General features: G+C 35.0%; 1 protein-coding gene across 3 annotated transcripts in view; it reads left to right on the top strand.

The window, feature by feature from the left end:
• The window catches only part of DPP10 (dipeptidyl peptidase like 10), an 830,517-nt gene that overhangs the window by 331,444 nt on the left and 486,224 nt on the right, over window positions 1–12,849 (top strand). For all 3 annotated transcript variants that reach the window (XM_087435067.1, XM_087435066.1, XM_087435064.1), the window contains exon 2: window positions 5,379–5,493. In XM_087435067.1, coding sequence (XP_087291193.1) covers window positions 5,469–5,493 — 25 coding nt within the window. In that variant the 5' untranslated portion in view covers window positions 5,379–5,468. The remainder of the gene's footprint in view (window positions 1–5,378; window positions 5,494–12,849) is intronic.

Here is a 12,849-nt window from a genome sequence, read left to right as displayed (position 1 = left end):
TGTATAGTTACATAATCCCACCACATCCAGGATCTCATTTTTTAGAAAATGCTGATTGGATGTTCAAAATAAAGTTTTTATATCAATATAAGGAAATTAATAACTTCCCCTCTCATTTTCCATAGAAAAATTTTGTGATTTCCTGTTTTACTCTTATTTATAAAACTATATATTATATTAGTGGTAAGCAAAATCGTCATTAGAATATCTACTCATTGGAGGCAGTTCATATTTTAACTTTTATTCCAAGCTGCATCTGGTGTAGTATCCAGTACCCTAAAATACTGCAATACGTTTTGTTAAATAGGATTGTTTAAAGAGAATTGGCCAACTGTTGAATCCCCATATCTCAAGGATTTTCAAGCCAGAGCTGGATAAACATTTCTTAGGAATGATATAAAAGCATTTTTTATCAATGTGGAATTTTTCCCAGGTGTCTTTAAAAGTCTTAACTCTAAAACGCTATGTTTTCCTAGTATCATGAAGCAATATAGAACGTTTAAAGTATTTTAATTTCCTTTAAGATATTTTCTACTTGTTCAGTATAAATGTCTTGGGACTATTTCTGACCTATTCAAAGTTAAAACTATTTACAGTTGAGAATGTAAACACCTTGAATAAAGTAAAATCATTTAAATAAAAAATAATTCAAACTTTTGAGCTATTTAACAGAAAATGAACTGATGGAATGTGTTGTCCTATTTTTTTAATTTGAAGAACTTATTGAATTTATTTCAGAAATCATTAGCAGCCTATTTTTGTGAAGACTTAAGCACATCAGAAGGATTTTGAAGCAATAAAATAAGTATAGATAGGAAAGAAAAGAAAAGTGAAGAGTTGAGTTTTTAGATGATTGATGTGACTGTGTTGAGAACCCAACTAAGAATCATTGTATTAAATGCTAATACTCTAAGCCTGGAAATCTAAGTTCACCTTTTCAAGTAGCAATAAAGATATTTTAAAGAACCTTCCCTGTGGTGCTTAGAAAGTAGACATGTGGTTGAAGAAAAGTCTATTTTTATTAAAACACACCCACATCCAATCTACAGACATAATTTCAACATCTCAGTGATTTTTCTCCTTGTATCTTCCTCTAAATGTTATTACTTTTTGAGACTACTAGTAACTTCAACAGGGATATGATGACTCTTTAGATATGGCTTTTTTTTAAGTATTTTTTATAATTTTATTTATTTTTTCCCCCAAAGCCCCAGTAGATAGTTGTATGTCATAGCTGCACATCCTTCTAGTTGCTGCATGTGGGACACGGCCTCAGCATGGCCGGAGAAGCGGTGCGTCAGTGCGCGCCCAGGATCCGAACCTGGGCCGCCAGCAGCGGAGTGCGTGCACTTAACTGCTAAGCCACAGGGCCAGCCCTAGATATGGCTTTAAGCATTACCATCACAACCACCACCATCACCATCATCATTATAGCTATCATTCATTCATTATTTTTTAAATTATCTATGGCATACACAGTATGTGCTACACACTGTTCAAAATGCTGGGAATATAGCAGAGAACAAGATGAACTAGGTTACTTACACCATGAAGTTTCTATTCTGGAGAGCTGAGACAGATAAAATGGACATTTAAACAGCTTAATATGTTATTGTAGATGTATGATTAAATATAACATGGCATATGACATACCTAAAAATGATAATGCTATGAAGAAAAATAAAGTGGAATGAGGAGATAGAAGGGGATATGGAATGAAATTTTAGAGAGGGTGGTCAGGCGAGGATTCCCTGAGGAAGAAGCATTTGAGATGAGACTTAAATGATGAGAAAGAGTGATCTGTGCAGGCATATTGAGAGAGAACATTCCAAGCAGTTCACTTAGTGTAAGCTTTCTTACTGTATATTTAAGTAAGAGTTTTGTTTGAATAATTTGTTTTAATCCTCACAACACTTAAAAATAATTATCATTATTATTCTGGTTGTTCAGATAAAAAAAAATCTGAAACTCAGAAAAATGTAGAAGCGTCTTTGCAACCTCATAGCTAATATGTAGCAGAGTTGGATTCAACCCATTGGTACAATGTATTTTAGGCATTTTTTTTTTCCAGAGAAAGGAAAATCATATCTGGCTTGCATAATTGGGGAAATTCCAGAAAGAAGAGACATCTGAGCGTGACAGTTGAATGATTGGCTATGTATAGATACTATGAGTGTCTCTAATTTGATGCATATGAAAGGGATAGGATGGAGAAGAATTAGGAATGGAATGGTGATGTGAAGGTTCAAGCATCTGAGGCATATGTGGGAAATGGTAATCAGAGCAGTGTGGGGTAGTATTTCTTTCTCAAAAGGGATCAAGCTGGTTGAAATACTGGAGCTTGGCCATAGACAATTGTTATTCTAGATTCTCACATTTGCATTTGATTCTTTAGATAATGTAGGGATATTAAAGCACTTTGTGAAATAACATGACATAAGTAAAACCATGCTTCAGAAATATTATTATAGTATTAGAATGTAAGATGGATGGAAAGCAGAGAATTATATTCAGAGCTCATTAAGTCTGTAGTTCCCAAACAGGGACTTGTAGATGCCTTGGCTGTTGGTGAGTCATTTTAGAGGAGACACACATTCTTATGCACATCATTTTATGAGCAGAAAAGTACTTTTTACTCAAGCATGTTTTACCATTTTTAGAATTGTCACAGTAGACTAGGAAAATATAGATTTATTTGAAAGCACTACAGAATTCAGCATAGATTTTATATAATTGTGAATTTTGTCAAATAAAAGGTATTAAAGTACAACTTTTATTATGTAGGGATCTGAGTCATTCCTTGATTCATTGATTTATTGATTGAGTCATGGACTTATTCTAGAAATATTTGTTTTTAGAACAGCACATTATGGTGTTGATATAGTGTGGTTTCTGAAACCAGACTTCATAGACTGGACTCTGAGCTCTCCCACTTATTAACAGTAAGTGGATTTGTTATTAATCTCCCTAAATCTCATTTTTCTCATCTGCAGATTTGTCAAAATAATAGAAATATCACCTTATTTTTGTGAAGATTATGTGAGATTATGAATATAAAGTATTTAGTATAATACCAAACACATAGTAAGATATTTAAGCTATTACTACTGCTAAACAATGTCTGGTAGACATTACATGGTTACATCATATTCAAAAACTGAAAAGCACACTCTAAAGTCATTTCTCTAATAATTTGCCTTGAGTTCTAGTGACCATAAATCAAGATCAGAATCAGTAGATTTAAAATTATAATTTACTCTTGATTCTTTTACTGGACTAAGAAGTTAGTTATAATTACTTATATTCATTCCTTTTCCTTTTTTTACACTATGAAGCAATAATACCTGGCTTACCTCCCTTTGGGTTAGTAAATTTGAAAGTGTTTATGATTCTTGGCCCAGATACTTGCTTTCTAGCATTTGCTGTCCCTTCTTTCATCCTCTCTTAGTTCTTAAGATGAGTATTTCACAACTCTCTGACCATCACAGGCTTTGATTTACAGCGTTGACCTCTCTAATCTGTCACTATGGCTCTGAGTAGTTTTGAAGTAGAACCTTAATATGGAGACTAACTGACTATCACACCACATGAATTCTGATGAAGAAACTCACCTACAAACCTGCAGTAGCATTGCATTCCAGAAAAGGGTTTACACTCTTAGGACAACTATTGCTTGTCTTGATGTTGTTACTATAATGCTGATGATTTGAGGACCTACTGTCTTGATTTATATGGAAAATATGACTGGAAATTCTAACCAAAGTGCAAGAGGAATAGAGATGTTGGATAATGAGCATGAAAAAGAGGTATGGAGTAAGTCATTTAAAAAAAAGTGGAATTGGGGCTGGCCATGTGGTCTAGTGGGTAAGTTCAGCATGCTCCTCTTTGGCGGCCTCAGTTTGTGGGTTCAGATCCCAGGTGCCAACCTACACCACTTGTCAGCCATGCTGTGGTGGTGGCCCACATACGAAATAGAGGAGGATTGGTACAGGTGTTAGCTCAGGGCTAATCTTCCTCAAGCAAAAAGAGAGGAAAATTGGCAACAGATGTTAGCTCAGGGCAAATCTTCCTCAGCAAAAAAAAAAAAAAAAAAAAAAAAGAGTGGAATTGACCTCTGCTGAATTTGGCTTATCAGAATAAAAGACAAACTTAAAGTAGTGGATCTAAGAAGAGGAAAAACAAACAAGAGCAAAATCCTCCTGTGCGTGGTTTCTCCTTGCATTTATTTAGGACCTAGTTCTTTAAATCCAAAGTGTTTACGGCAGAATTGAAAGCCAATATCACTATGTGAAAATTTGCTTCAATGTTTTAATCTGTGAGCAGTGGGAACCCATTTATAATTTATTAAGTGTTGGCTATTCTGTTTATCTTTGTTTAAAGCAGGGCTGCTTTGTGGCTTCATGGGTGCTTTGTGCACACATAGTGAACTGGCTACCTTTACGTTTGTTTCATTTGTCCTCAAATCGCTTAGCTATTTCTGAATAAAGAAGGCTTTACTGGGAAAGGAGAAAAAAGAGATTGGGGATTGGAGTAGGAAGAAAGAAACAAGACCCTCAATGTTTTATAAACTTTGTTACAAAGAAAATCTGGCATTCATTTCAAACCAGTGTGGTCTGTGCTTTGCTTTGGTGAATTATGCTCACACATTTCTAGTCGACAGAGTAGAATACAGATCATCTGGAAAATGAAAAGCTTTACTGTATGTATTGTGAGAGATGCTCAGGTTTATCCTTCCCCATCAATCTTACCTCCTTGCCAATGTCATGCATGCTGCCCAGGGAGAGGATGCCATTAACCGTTGATATAGAAGCACTCATTTAATTTAGTTACTACATCCTGTTGATTTTTATGAGTGGTGGGGGAACTGTTTAAAAAGGACCTGTAGTGTTGACAAATGTGCACTGCTCTGCAGTGAGTGGCATTTTGAATCATTTTCTCATCTCTAATCTTTTTTCCCCTTACCAGTTAGAAAAGTAGTCTATAGTGCTTCGGAAATATTTGTATTTAAATCTTTATTGTAGGTTCCATTGTAGCAAGAGAAAATGTAAATGGGTATACTTTAGTTCCATAATTATTTTGCAGAGTATTTTGGCTATCATACTAGTGTTTATAGTCAATGCATTTTAACACCATCTACATTTTGGACAGCAGGCAAAAAGCTCTGCTGGTTTGTCTCTTAGAGAAATAAGATTGCCCCCCAAAAGATAGCCATTTATAATGTAAGCACCTTTGAATAATTAAATGAGCTACCGAACAATAAAAGGATTCTAATCAGCTTTCAAACTGTGATTGTGTCATGCACTGAATCATTCCTTTATGAATATATTTCTCTTGGAGCGTGTATAATTATGAAACTTCTTTTTTTTCTATCTCGGTAGGAACTGGGAAGTAACAGCCCTCCACAGAGAAACTGGAAGGGAATTGCTATTGCCCTGCTGGTGATTTTAGTTGTATGCTCACTCATCACTATGTCAGTCATCCTCTTAACCCCAGGTAATTTGTCTTTATTCCTCTCTTATGATGGTATTGTGGATGATAATTTCACACTCAAATGCCTTAAGAGGATAGTCATATGTGGTATCTTAGTACACATTAGCATTGGTTGGAATGAAAAAAAAGACATAACTAGACATTTTGCAAATGGCACAGTCATTTTGTGGTTCAAATATCATGAAAGATATTTTGGGGAAGCTGAAATGTAAAATATATACATTGAGAATGCCAAGGCGATCTTTGGTTTCCATTGCTACTTAGACACTTACTATGTTTGTCAGTTTAATAAATGCAGGGAACATTTGACTTTTATTGTGGGTTGAAGATGAGGGAGTGGAGTCTGGAAGTTACCATATGTAGGTGACAGCCCAACTGTAATGACAATGATAAGAGAGAATTTGAGAGATGGAGGATGAGATCGAAAGAGAAAGAGCTGACACTTCTAAATGCTTCTTTCTTTTTTCCTTTCTCTCTCTGTAGTTTTTACATTCCCAGTGTCTCTCTGTCTAAAGAACCTCTCCAACTTGCCCTTGGAATGATCCTTGGGCTATAGTCTTTAGATTAAAATGTTTAACACTAAAATATAAATTATCAGTAGGCTTAATTCTACTTTGGCGATTATTTCAGTACCCAGAATTTTTACTCTTCTTTAGTAGGTGCTAATAAGGAAGGCAGAGAAAAGCTGCTCACTTTTTAAATTTCTCAAACTGTCTTCCAGGAACAAATAAATTGGGCTGCTGCTACAACCCACCAACTAGCTTCTTCAAAGACTGGACACCCATATATGGCTCAGTGTTATAACAAATAGTCATTCCTGGGATAGGATTGATTTAGTCCAAAAATCAGCTGATAATGTAAAGTTATAGCCTGTTGTTGAATGTTATGTATTGATACTTCAGTTTCTGCCTTAGATTTGTTATTTATCAGCCCCTTAAATATGTTGAACTTATTTCCTCATGTACAAAATTCGATTAACAGTAACTCACTTTCAGAGTCATTTAGTCAATTAAGTATGGTGATTAATTATACAAATGGCAATATCAATTGTTGCAGAGTGGTACTTTGTGAAATATACTATCTTTGTAAAAATATTGGCTTTGAAATGTATACAGTGCCAAAAATATAGTTTGTAGTTGTTACTTAACATCTGAAGAGATCGAGAAAGAAATTAAGGGAGTCACGAGGGAGGAAAGGGGAGAGAAAGAGAATTTAACAAAAAAAAAGAAAAGAAATTTGAAGGTAAGAGCTGGCTTATCCAATGTTCTCTTTAGCAACCTCTCTTAACTGCTTCATTTTTACATCTGCAGTACAATGTAATCGAGCAATCTGATAGCTATAAGTTGCTGCAGAATGCCAAGAATCTTTATTAAAGGAGGATGAGCTTATGTTCTACATAGTGTTTCACTTAAATATAAGAATTTTAGCATTATTAAAAAATGAATGACTCAGTTTTACTCTCTTCTATGGGTGACTATTAACCAGATGGAGGAAATTAGTGCCATGACATCTTTGTATTTCTCTTGCACCTTCTTCCATCCTATTTCTATTATCTTTTTCCCGGTGATTCACTTTCTCAGATTTTCTTGTTACTCTCTGATGCCATAGTGATACTTTGGGGTCCTTGTGAGTTTAGTGTAACAAAGACCTCATAGTGTTTGTCCACTCAATAAATTAAACTTCCTCTACCCAACCCTTTCCAAGTTGCCCTAGTATAAAAACACAGTACAGTTGCATTCATTTTGTCATGCACTTATTTATTAAATCAAGGGCTTTGGGCAAGACCCACCTTGGTTCGAGTTCTGGCTCTATGATGTACTAGTTTTGCGAACTCGGCAAGTTATTTAACCCTGTCTCTCACGTCACTCATCTCTGTTATGGGTATACCACATCGTGCCAAATTTACAGTGTTATTATGAGGGATAAATGAGATCATACAGTCTGAGTGTTTAGTGTAGTGCTAGCACTGCTGCTGCTTTTCTTCGTTTTATTGCTGTCATTCAGCACTTATTGACCACCAGATACAATGCCAGACACTGTGTTACATGAGCGATATTTCCAAGAACAAGGATAAAGTCTCTCAGGAAGAAAGATCTTCTGTGATTTCAATTTTAAATTACAGCAGGTGCAGAAGGACTAATATTTAATCTGGAGTCAGTCTTACAGTGGGCTATTCATTCATTTATTCATTCATCAATAGATAATTATGGAGTTCTTACAATGTTCTAGGTGCTATGGCAGTTGGCCCTGGACTCCTCTGCTTTATATCTATCACCTCCAATCCCCTTCTTCCCCAATTACACCAACACACAGCAACCCACACATCCCCAAGCCAAAGACTTAATTGTATATGAAATTAATCATACAAATGGAAGTGGCAATTATTATTCAGATTTACAGTTTACTAAGTGCATTTCACATACCACATGTTCAAATGTCTTTGGATTTCATTATTATTTTTCGCAGGGATATTATGAAGTGAAAAATAAAAGTTGGTGTGCTGGCATGGAAAAGGTACTGCTATAGGAAGCAGTCAACCTGTGTTCTACACTCTGTAAACTCAATGCCCAGGGGCCTGGAAGATTATATAAATTGGGGAAGTAGGTAGGCGTAATGACAGTGGTTAGGAATTTGCTTGAGTTATGAACAAGCAAATACCAACCTAGTTACATAGCCTTCATCGTGGGCTCAAATCAAACATAGCAAAGTGAAATATAAGGCCAGAAGACTAATAGTTTGTGGCCTAAGACTTGAGTCATAAACCTAGAAGCATTCTTAGAAGTTGTCTTGTCTAGTCTTGTCTCCTTCCTTAGACAGGAAAAATACCTGAGTTTGTTTAACCTCTGGTTCTGAGGACTAAAATGTGCATCAAGAACGTTATGTAGACTTTTGATTTAGCACGTGTGTGCCTGTGCATGTCTGCAGTCAGACTCTAGGGCTCTAATTGCACCAAGCCTTCCTCTTTTAACCCTCAGGCTTGAGATCCCTCGGCTGTGCTAGAACAGATCCACAAAGGAAAACTTTCAACTGAAAAGATAACATGTAACACCCTCCTGCTAATCTTCCGGTTGTTCACCAGTATGTTCCCAAGGCCCAGCTTTCTAGGTGAAACCACTCAGGCAGATGGAAACTTTCAATCAGGAAAGGGAACCCATGTCAGGAGAGGAAAGTTCTCATCATGAAATTATTCAGCAAGATACTGGACCTTTTAGGCAAAGGGCTAACCCTAGAACAATCCTTCCAATAAGGTGGAGGTCAGAAATTCACATGACTTTTATAGCAAATTACCTTCAGCAAATCACCTTCTCTGACAAGTGTTTAGTTGAAGAAAAGGGCATCTTTGGTTTGCCAGAATGTGAAGTGATCTCTTGAAGTTTATTGCAGCTCTAATGTCTATGATCTAATATAACAATAACAGCAATAATAATAGCTTGTTTGGTAACAAATATAGTAACAGATTAAATCTGGTAAGATCTCTTACTAAGTCTTTTCTACCTGGAAAATATATTTAGTGAGGTTTTTTTTAGGGGGGAGGGAAGCACACAAAATTTTATCTAGTGTAAGAAATTATTTAGAAACTGTTTTACTCAAAATAGTATCACATTTTGCCGGGTAAGTACTAAGGAATGCAAGCCTATAACCAGAGAAACACATGTTCATTGTAATTTTAGTTTGATTGCAAATTTTATTACAGAACTAATTTGACACAGGTGTCTTAATTTCCAAGATTGTCAGCAACTTCACTGCCTTGTGAATAGAAGTCCTAATTATTTTTGAAGAGTGGGTTAACCATTCAAGTATTTTTTTAATAAGTAATAACCATTTCTGAAAGGAACTAATTATTCACTCCATTTTTTTCTGATTAAAGAGCAGACTTATGCAGATGCATTGATCAAGCCCACATATTATTTTTGTTTGTATTGAATTCATTTAAAGGAAAAAGAGTACCCACATTTATTTTAAGAATATGTAACTATAAGATCAATAATCATATTCTACAAATATATGAGTGTACATTCATGCTTAAAGTTGTAGAAACCAGTCTTATGTAGTTATGCATTTACTTTGCAGTCTCATTTTATATTTAATATGCAGAATGATAATGTAGAACATGGTTAGGAAATATTTCATGTGGAATATGGTTACCCATTTTGACCTATTTTGAGAAGAGAGTTGTACATTTTATGTTAGAATGTATTGGTAGAGACTATTCATCAAGTCCTTCAGTTGGTTACCATATTGAAATAGCCACCCATGGACTGTGTATATTCTACCAGTTCTTCAGCAACAGTGGCCTGCTGCCCTTTGATTGGTGTCTGTAATCAGTCAGTGTCAAAACAGGGTCATCGGGTTAATTTATTATCATGGCTGACTAAAGACAACATTGTAAAGCACTGATACTGTCTCTTCATCATTATCTCTAGCTCTTGTTTCTTTAGGCAATCTGCCATTCTTTTAGTAACTTCTCTAGGTGAGCATCCTCCGTTGGTCTTTACAGATCTATCGGAGTATAAAACAAGCCAAGCATTCATGTATAAGCAATCAACATTCATGTATAAGCTGTCAGAACTCTGCTTGATCTCAATTAAATAAGAATTTAATGTGGATCCTCCAGTTCTACTATATAAATGCCTTTATTTTCACTTCCAGAAGTATCTCTAATGGTAAGAATTTTATATGAGCTTCAGATGCTGTGTTGGAAAGGATTTACACAGATTGAGATTGCCACTGTGATGTTGATGGTTAGGCAAATCTTTAACATCAGATAAGGATTTGATCCATGAAGTTATGCTCAAAGAGTTTATTTGAGCCGAGATTTAGAACTAAGGAATTGGAGGGAACCAGAGAAATTTAGGCAACCCTATCCAGAAAAATAAACAAAGCAAAACAAAACCGGAAGTTAACATTTAAGGAAGTATGCCTTTCTTTGAAAAAATACTAACTTACACATATTTTCCAAAGAATGTGCACAGTCATCTCATTTATTCCTTATAACACATCAATTTAAAGAAAGAAGAGAAGTTTTCTAGATAATGTATCCAAGCCCAGCAGAATTTGGTTGACTTAGGTACCTAGTTTGTGGAGAAAGTATAGCAGATAGAGTGATTAAATTGGCCTTGACCTCAGACTGACTTGAGTTCATGCCCTCGCCTTAACATGTGCCTGCAAATATGATTTAAAGGTAAAGGATTCTCTGTTCCCATTGTCTCAGACACCAGGTTTTTTATAAAGAGTGATTTGACCCTTTGAAACAAGGCTTAAAAAGGATTAATCTTTCCCTATTTATAAAAAAAGAGATACTTCTCCAGAAAGCATTTGATAAAATTAAGTACTTTATTGGACTAGTGACAGCTGATTTGTTATTGTTATGCAAAAACTGAAAATGAATTTATTCCGGTTACTATTATGTTCTACAAAAATAATAGCTCCTGGTTATAGGTAGTTAAAATGCCATGTTATATTATGTTGCAGGCAATCTCTTGGCAGCTGTAATTTAAAAGGTGTCATTTAAGCATCTGACCTGTGTTTTAAAATGTCAAAGCAACAATTAAACTATCCCATTATGCTTTTATGAGAGGGAAATAATGTTTTACAGATTTTGAGATTTGCATTAGTCACTTGCAAACATCAACATCAACCAAGATGCAAATTGTTTATTTTATTTTGTTGAATTAAAAATGGAGATATGTTATATTGATAAGCATAAACTAAATGGTCTCTGCTTCTTTTTCCAACAACGGCACAGATGAACATATTTCAATATGGTATTTTCCAGGCACAATCAGGCTGCCAAAGAGAAAACAATGACAGATTCTCACAGTTTCACCCCCGATAACATGGATTGTTGTTGCTTTTCTATTAGATTTATCTCTGATGTTGCATGAAAAATAATTTTCTCTGGCAGTAATAATGTAAGAGTAGTTACATTTTTTTGTCTCTGCTTTTTAGTTACATTTCTATTTTTAAGACAGATTTGATTTCCTCATTTATTATCATCTTTTCATATTGTGCAGTCAGATAAATAATGCATTTAGTTTACATTATAATGTGTTCAGTTTTACAAGAGTTGGAATAGAATCTGTTTTAATAAGTAATATTTACTTATTGTCTGCTTGTTACATGCCTGATATTGTACTCAGTGCTTTGCATGTTCTATTTTATTTATCCTCGCCTCACTAACATGAAATAGATACTATTAATTTATTCATATTCTACATTATTCAGTTGAGTCTCACAAGTTAAATAAATTGCCTGGCACACGACTAGAACACAGAGAATCTGGGTTACTATCCCAGACCCTGTTAGCTCTAGCATGTGTCTTAATATTTGAAATATAGCCTAAGATATATTATCGCACCCATGGAAAATATGGGCAAGAAACATTTCAGAAAAAAAAGGAGAAATGAGCTCTGCTTTATTCTGCCCCTTGATTTTTTTAATGAGTGAATTGATTCTGTTTATTCCTTAAAGAGAATGCACAGCAGAGAAGGAATTAAGCTGGGGTAGACAAGGGGTAATAGAGAGGAAGTGACAGAAGTGGGCAGTTGAAAATTATGCATGTGAATTCTGTATAAATTTTAATTCAGCCATCATATTTTTTTTGGAACCTCAAATACCCGTGATAAAATATAAGTGCACGTTTTCTTTCCTAAACTACATTATATAAAAATTATTTATATGTCACTTTACAACTTTAAATCGTTTGTCATATATCTTATTTGCCTCTTCCTAATAGAAATATTTACTTTAGAAATATGATAGCCTGGCCTCTAAAAATGGAGTATCAAGACAGCCTGATCCTTGAGAAGTAAAGTATCCTTAAAAGAGGGAATTGCATCCAATTGCCCCTCGACCTGAAAAAAAAATTTTGCCCCCTGTGTTTGTGGAAGAGAATATTTTCATACGCAATTATTTGCCGAGGACTTTAACATCCAATTCCTTGACTTTGAGCTGTAACTTAAGCCACCCCATTCCAGAGTTTTTTCACTAGGTATAAGAAGAGATGTTATCTGTAAAAAAAGAATTACCTTAGTTAAACAACAGTTAAAATTAAATAATATCCTGGTTTCTGCCTTTGTTCTGGAAAATGAAAATTTAGCTAGAAGAATTTCAATTTTTGTTCATTGTTTTTGCTTGTTTTTCCACACTATTTCTCTTGGTCTAAGATTGTTCAGTTGAGTGCAAAGTCCATTTGAGTGAACTCTTTAGAAAAACTGGAATCAGTGACACTAGACTTGAGAAACACTCTTACTTAAATGTGCCTTAAGTACTATGCCATAAATCTGAGCATCACAATTTGGCTTTTGCATGGGGCGTAGAAGACTCTGATCCTAGACTCACAGCTTACCTTGCTTTTTC

Source organism: Ceratotherium simum, chromosome 9 (assembly GCF_057802395.1).
Source record: "Ceratotherium simum simum isolate JZ-2026a chromosome 9, ASM5780239v1, whole genome shotgun sequence".
NCBI lineage: Eukaryota > Metazoa > Chordata > Mammalia > Perissodactyla > Rhinocerotidae > Ceratotherium > Ceratotherium simum.
The sequence above is the reverse complement of the archived record's forward strand: the minus strand, read 5'-3'. Positions and strand labels throughout refer to the sequence as shown.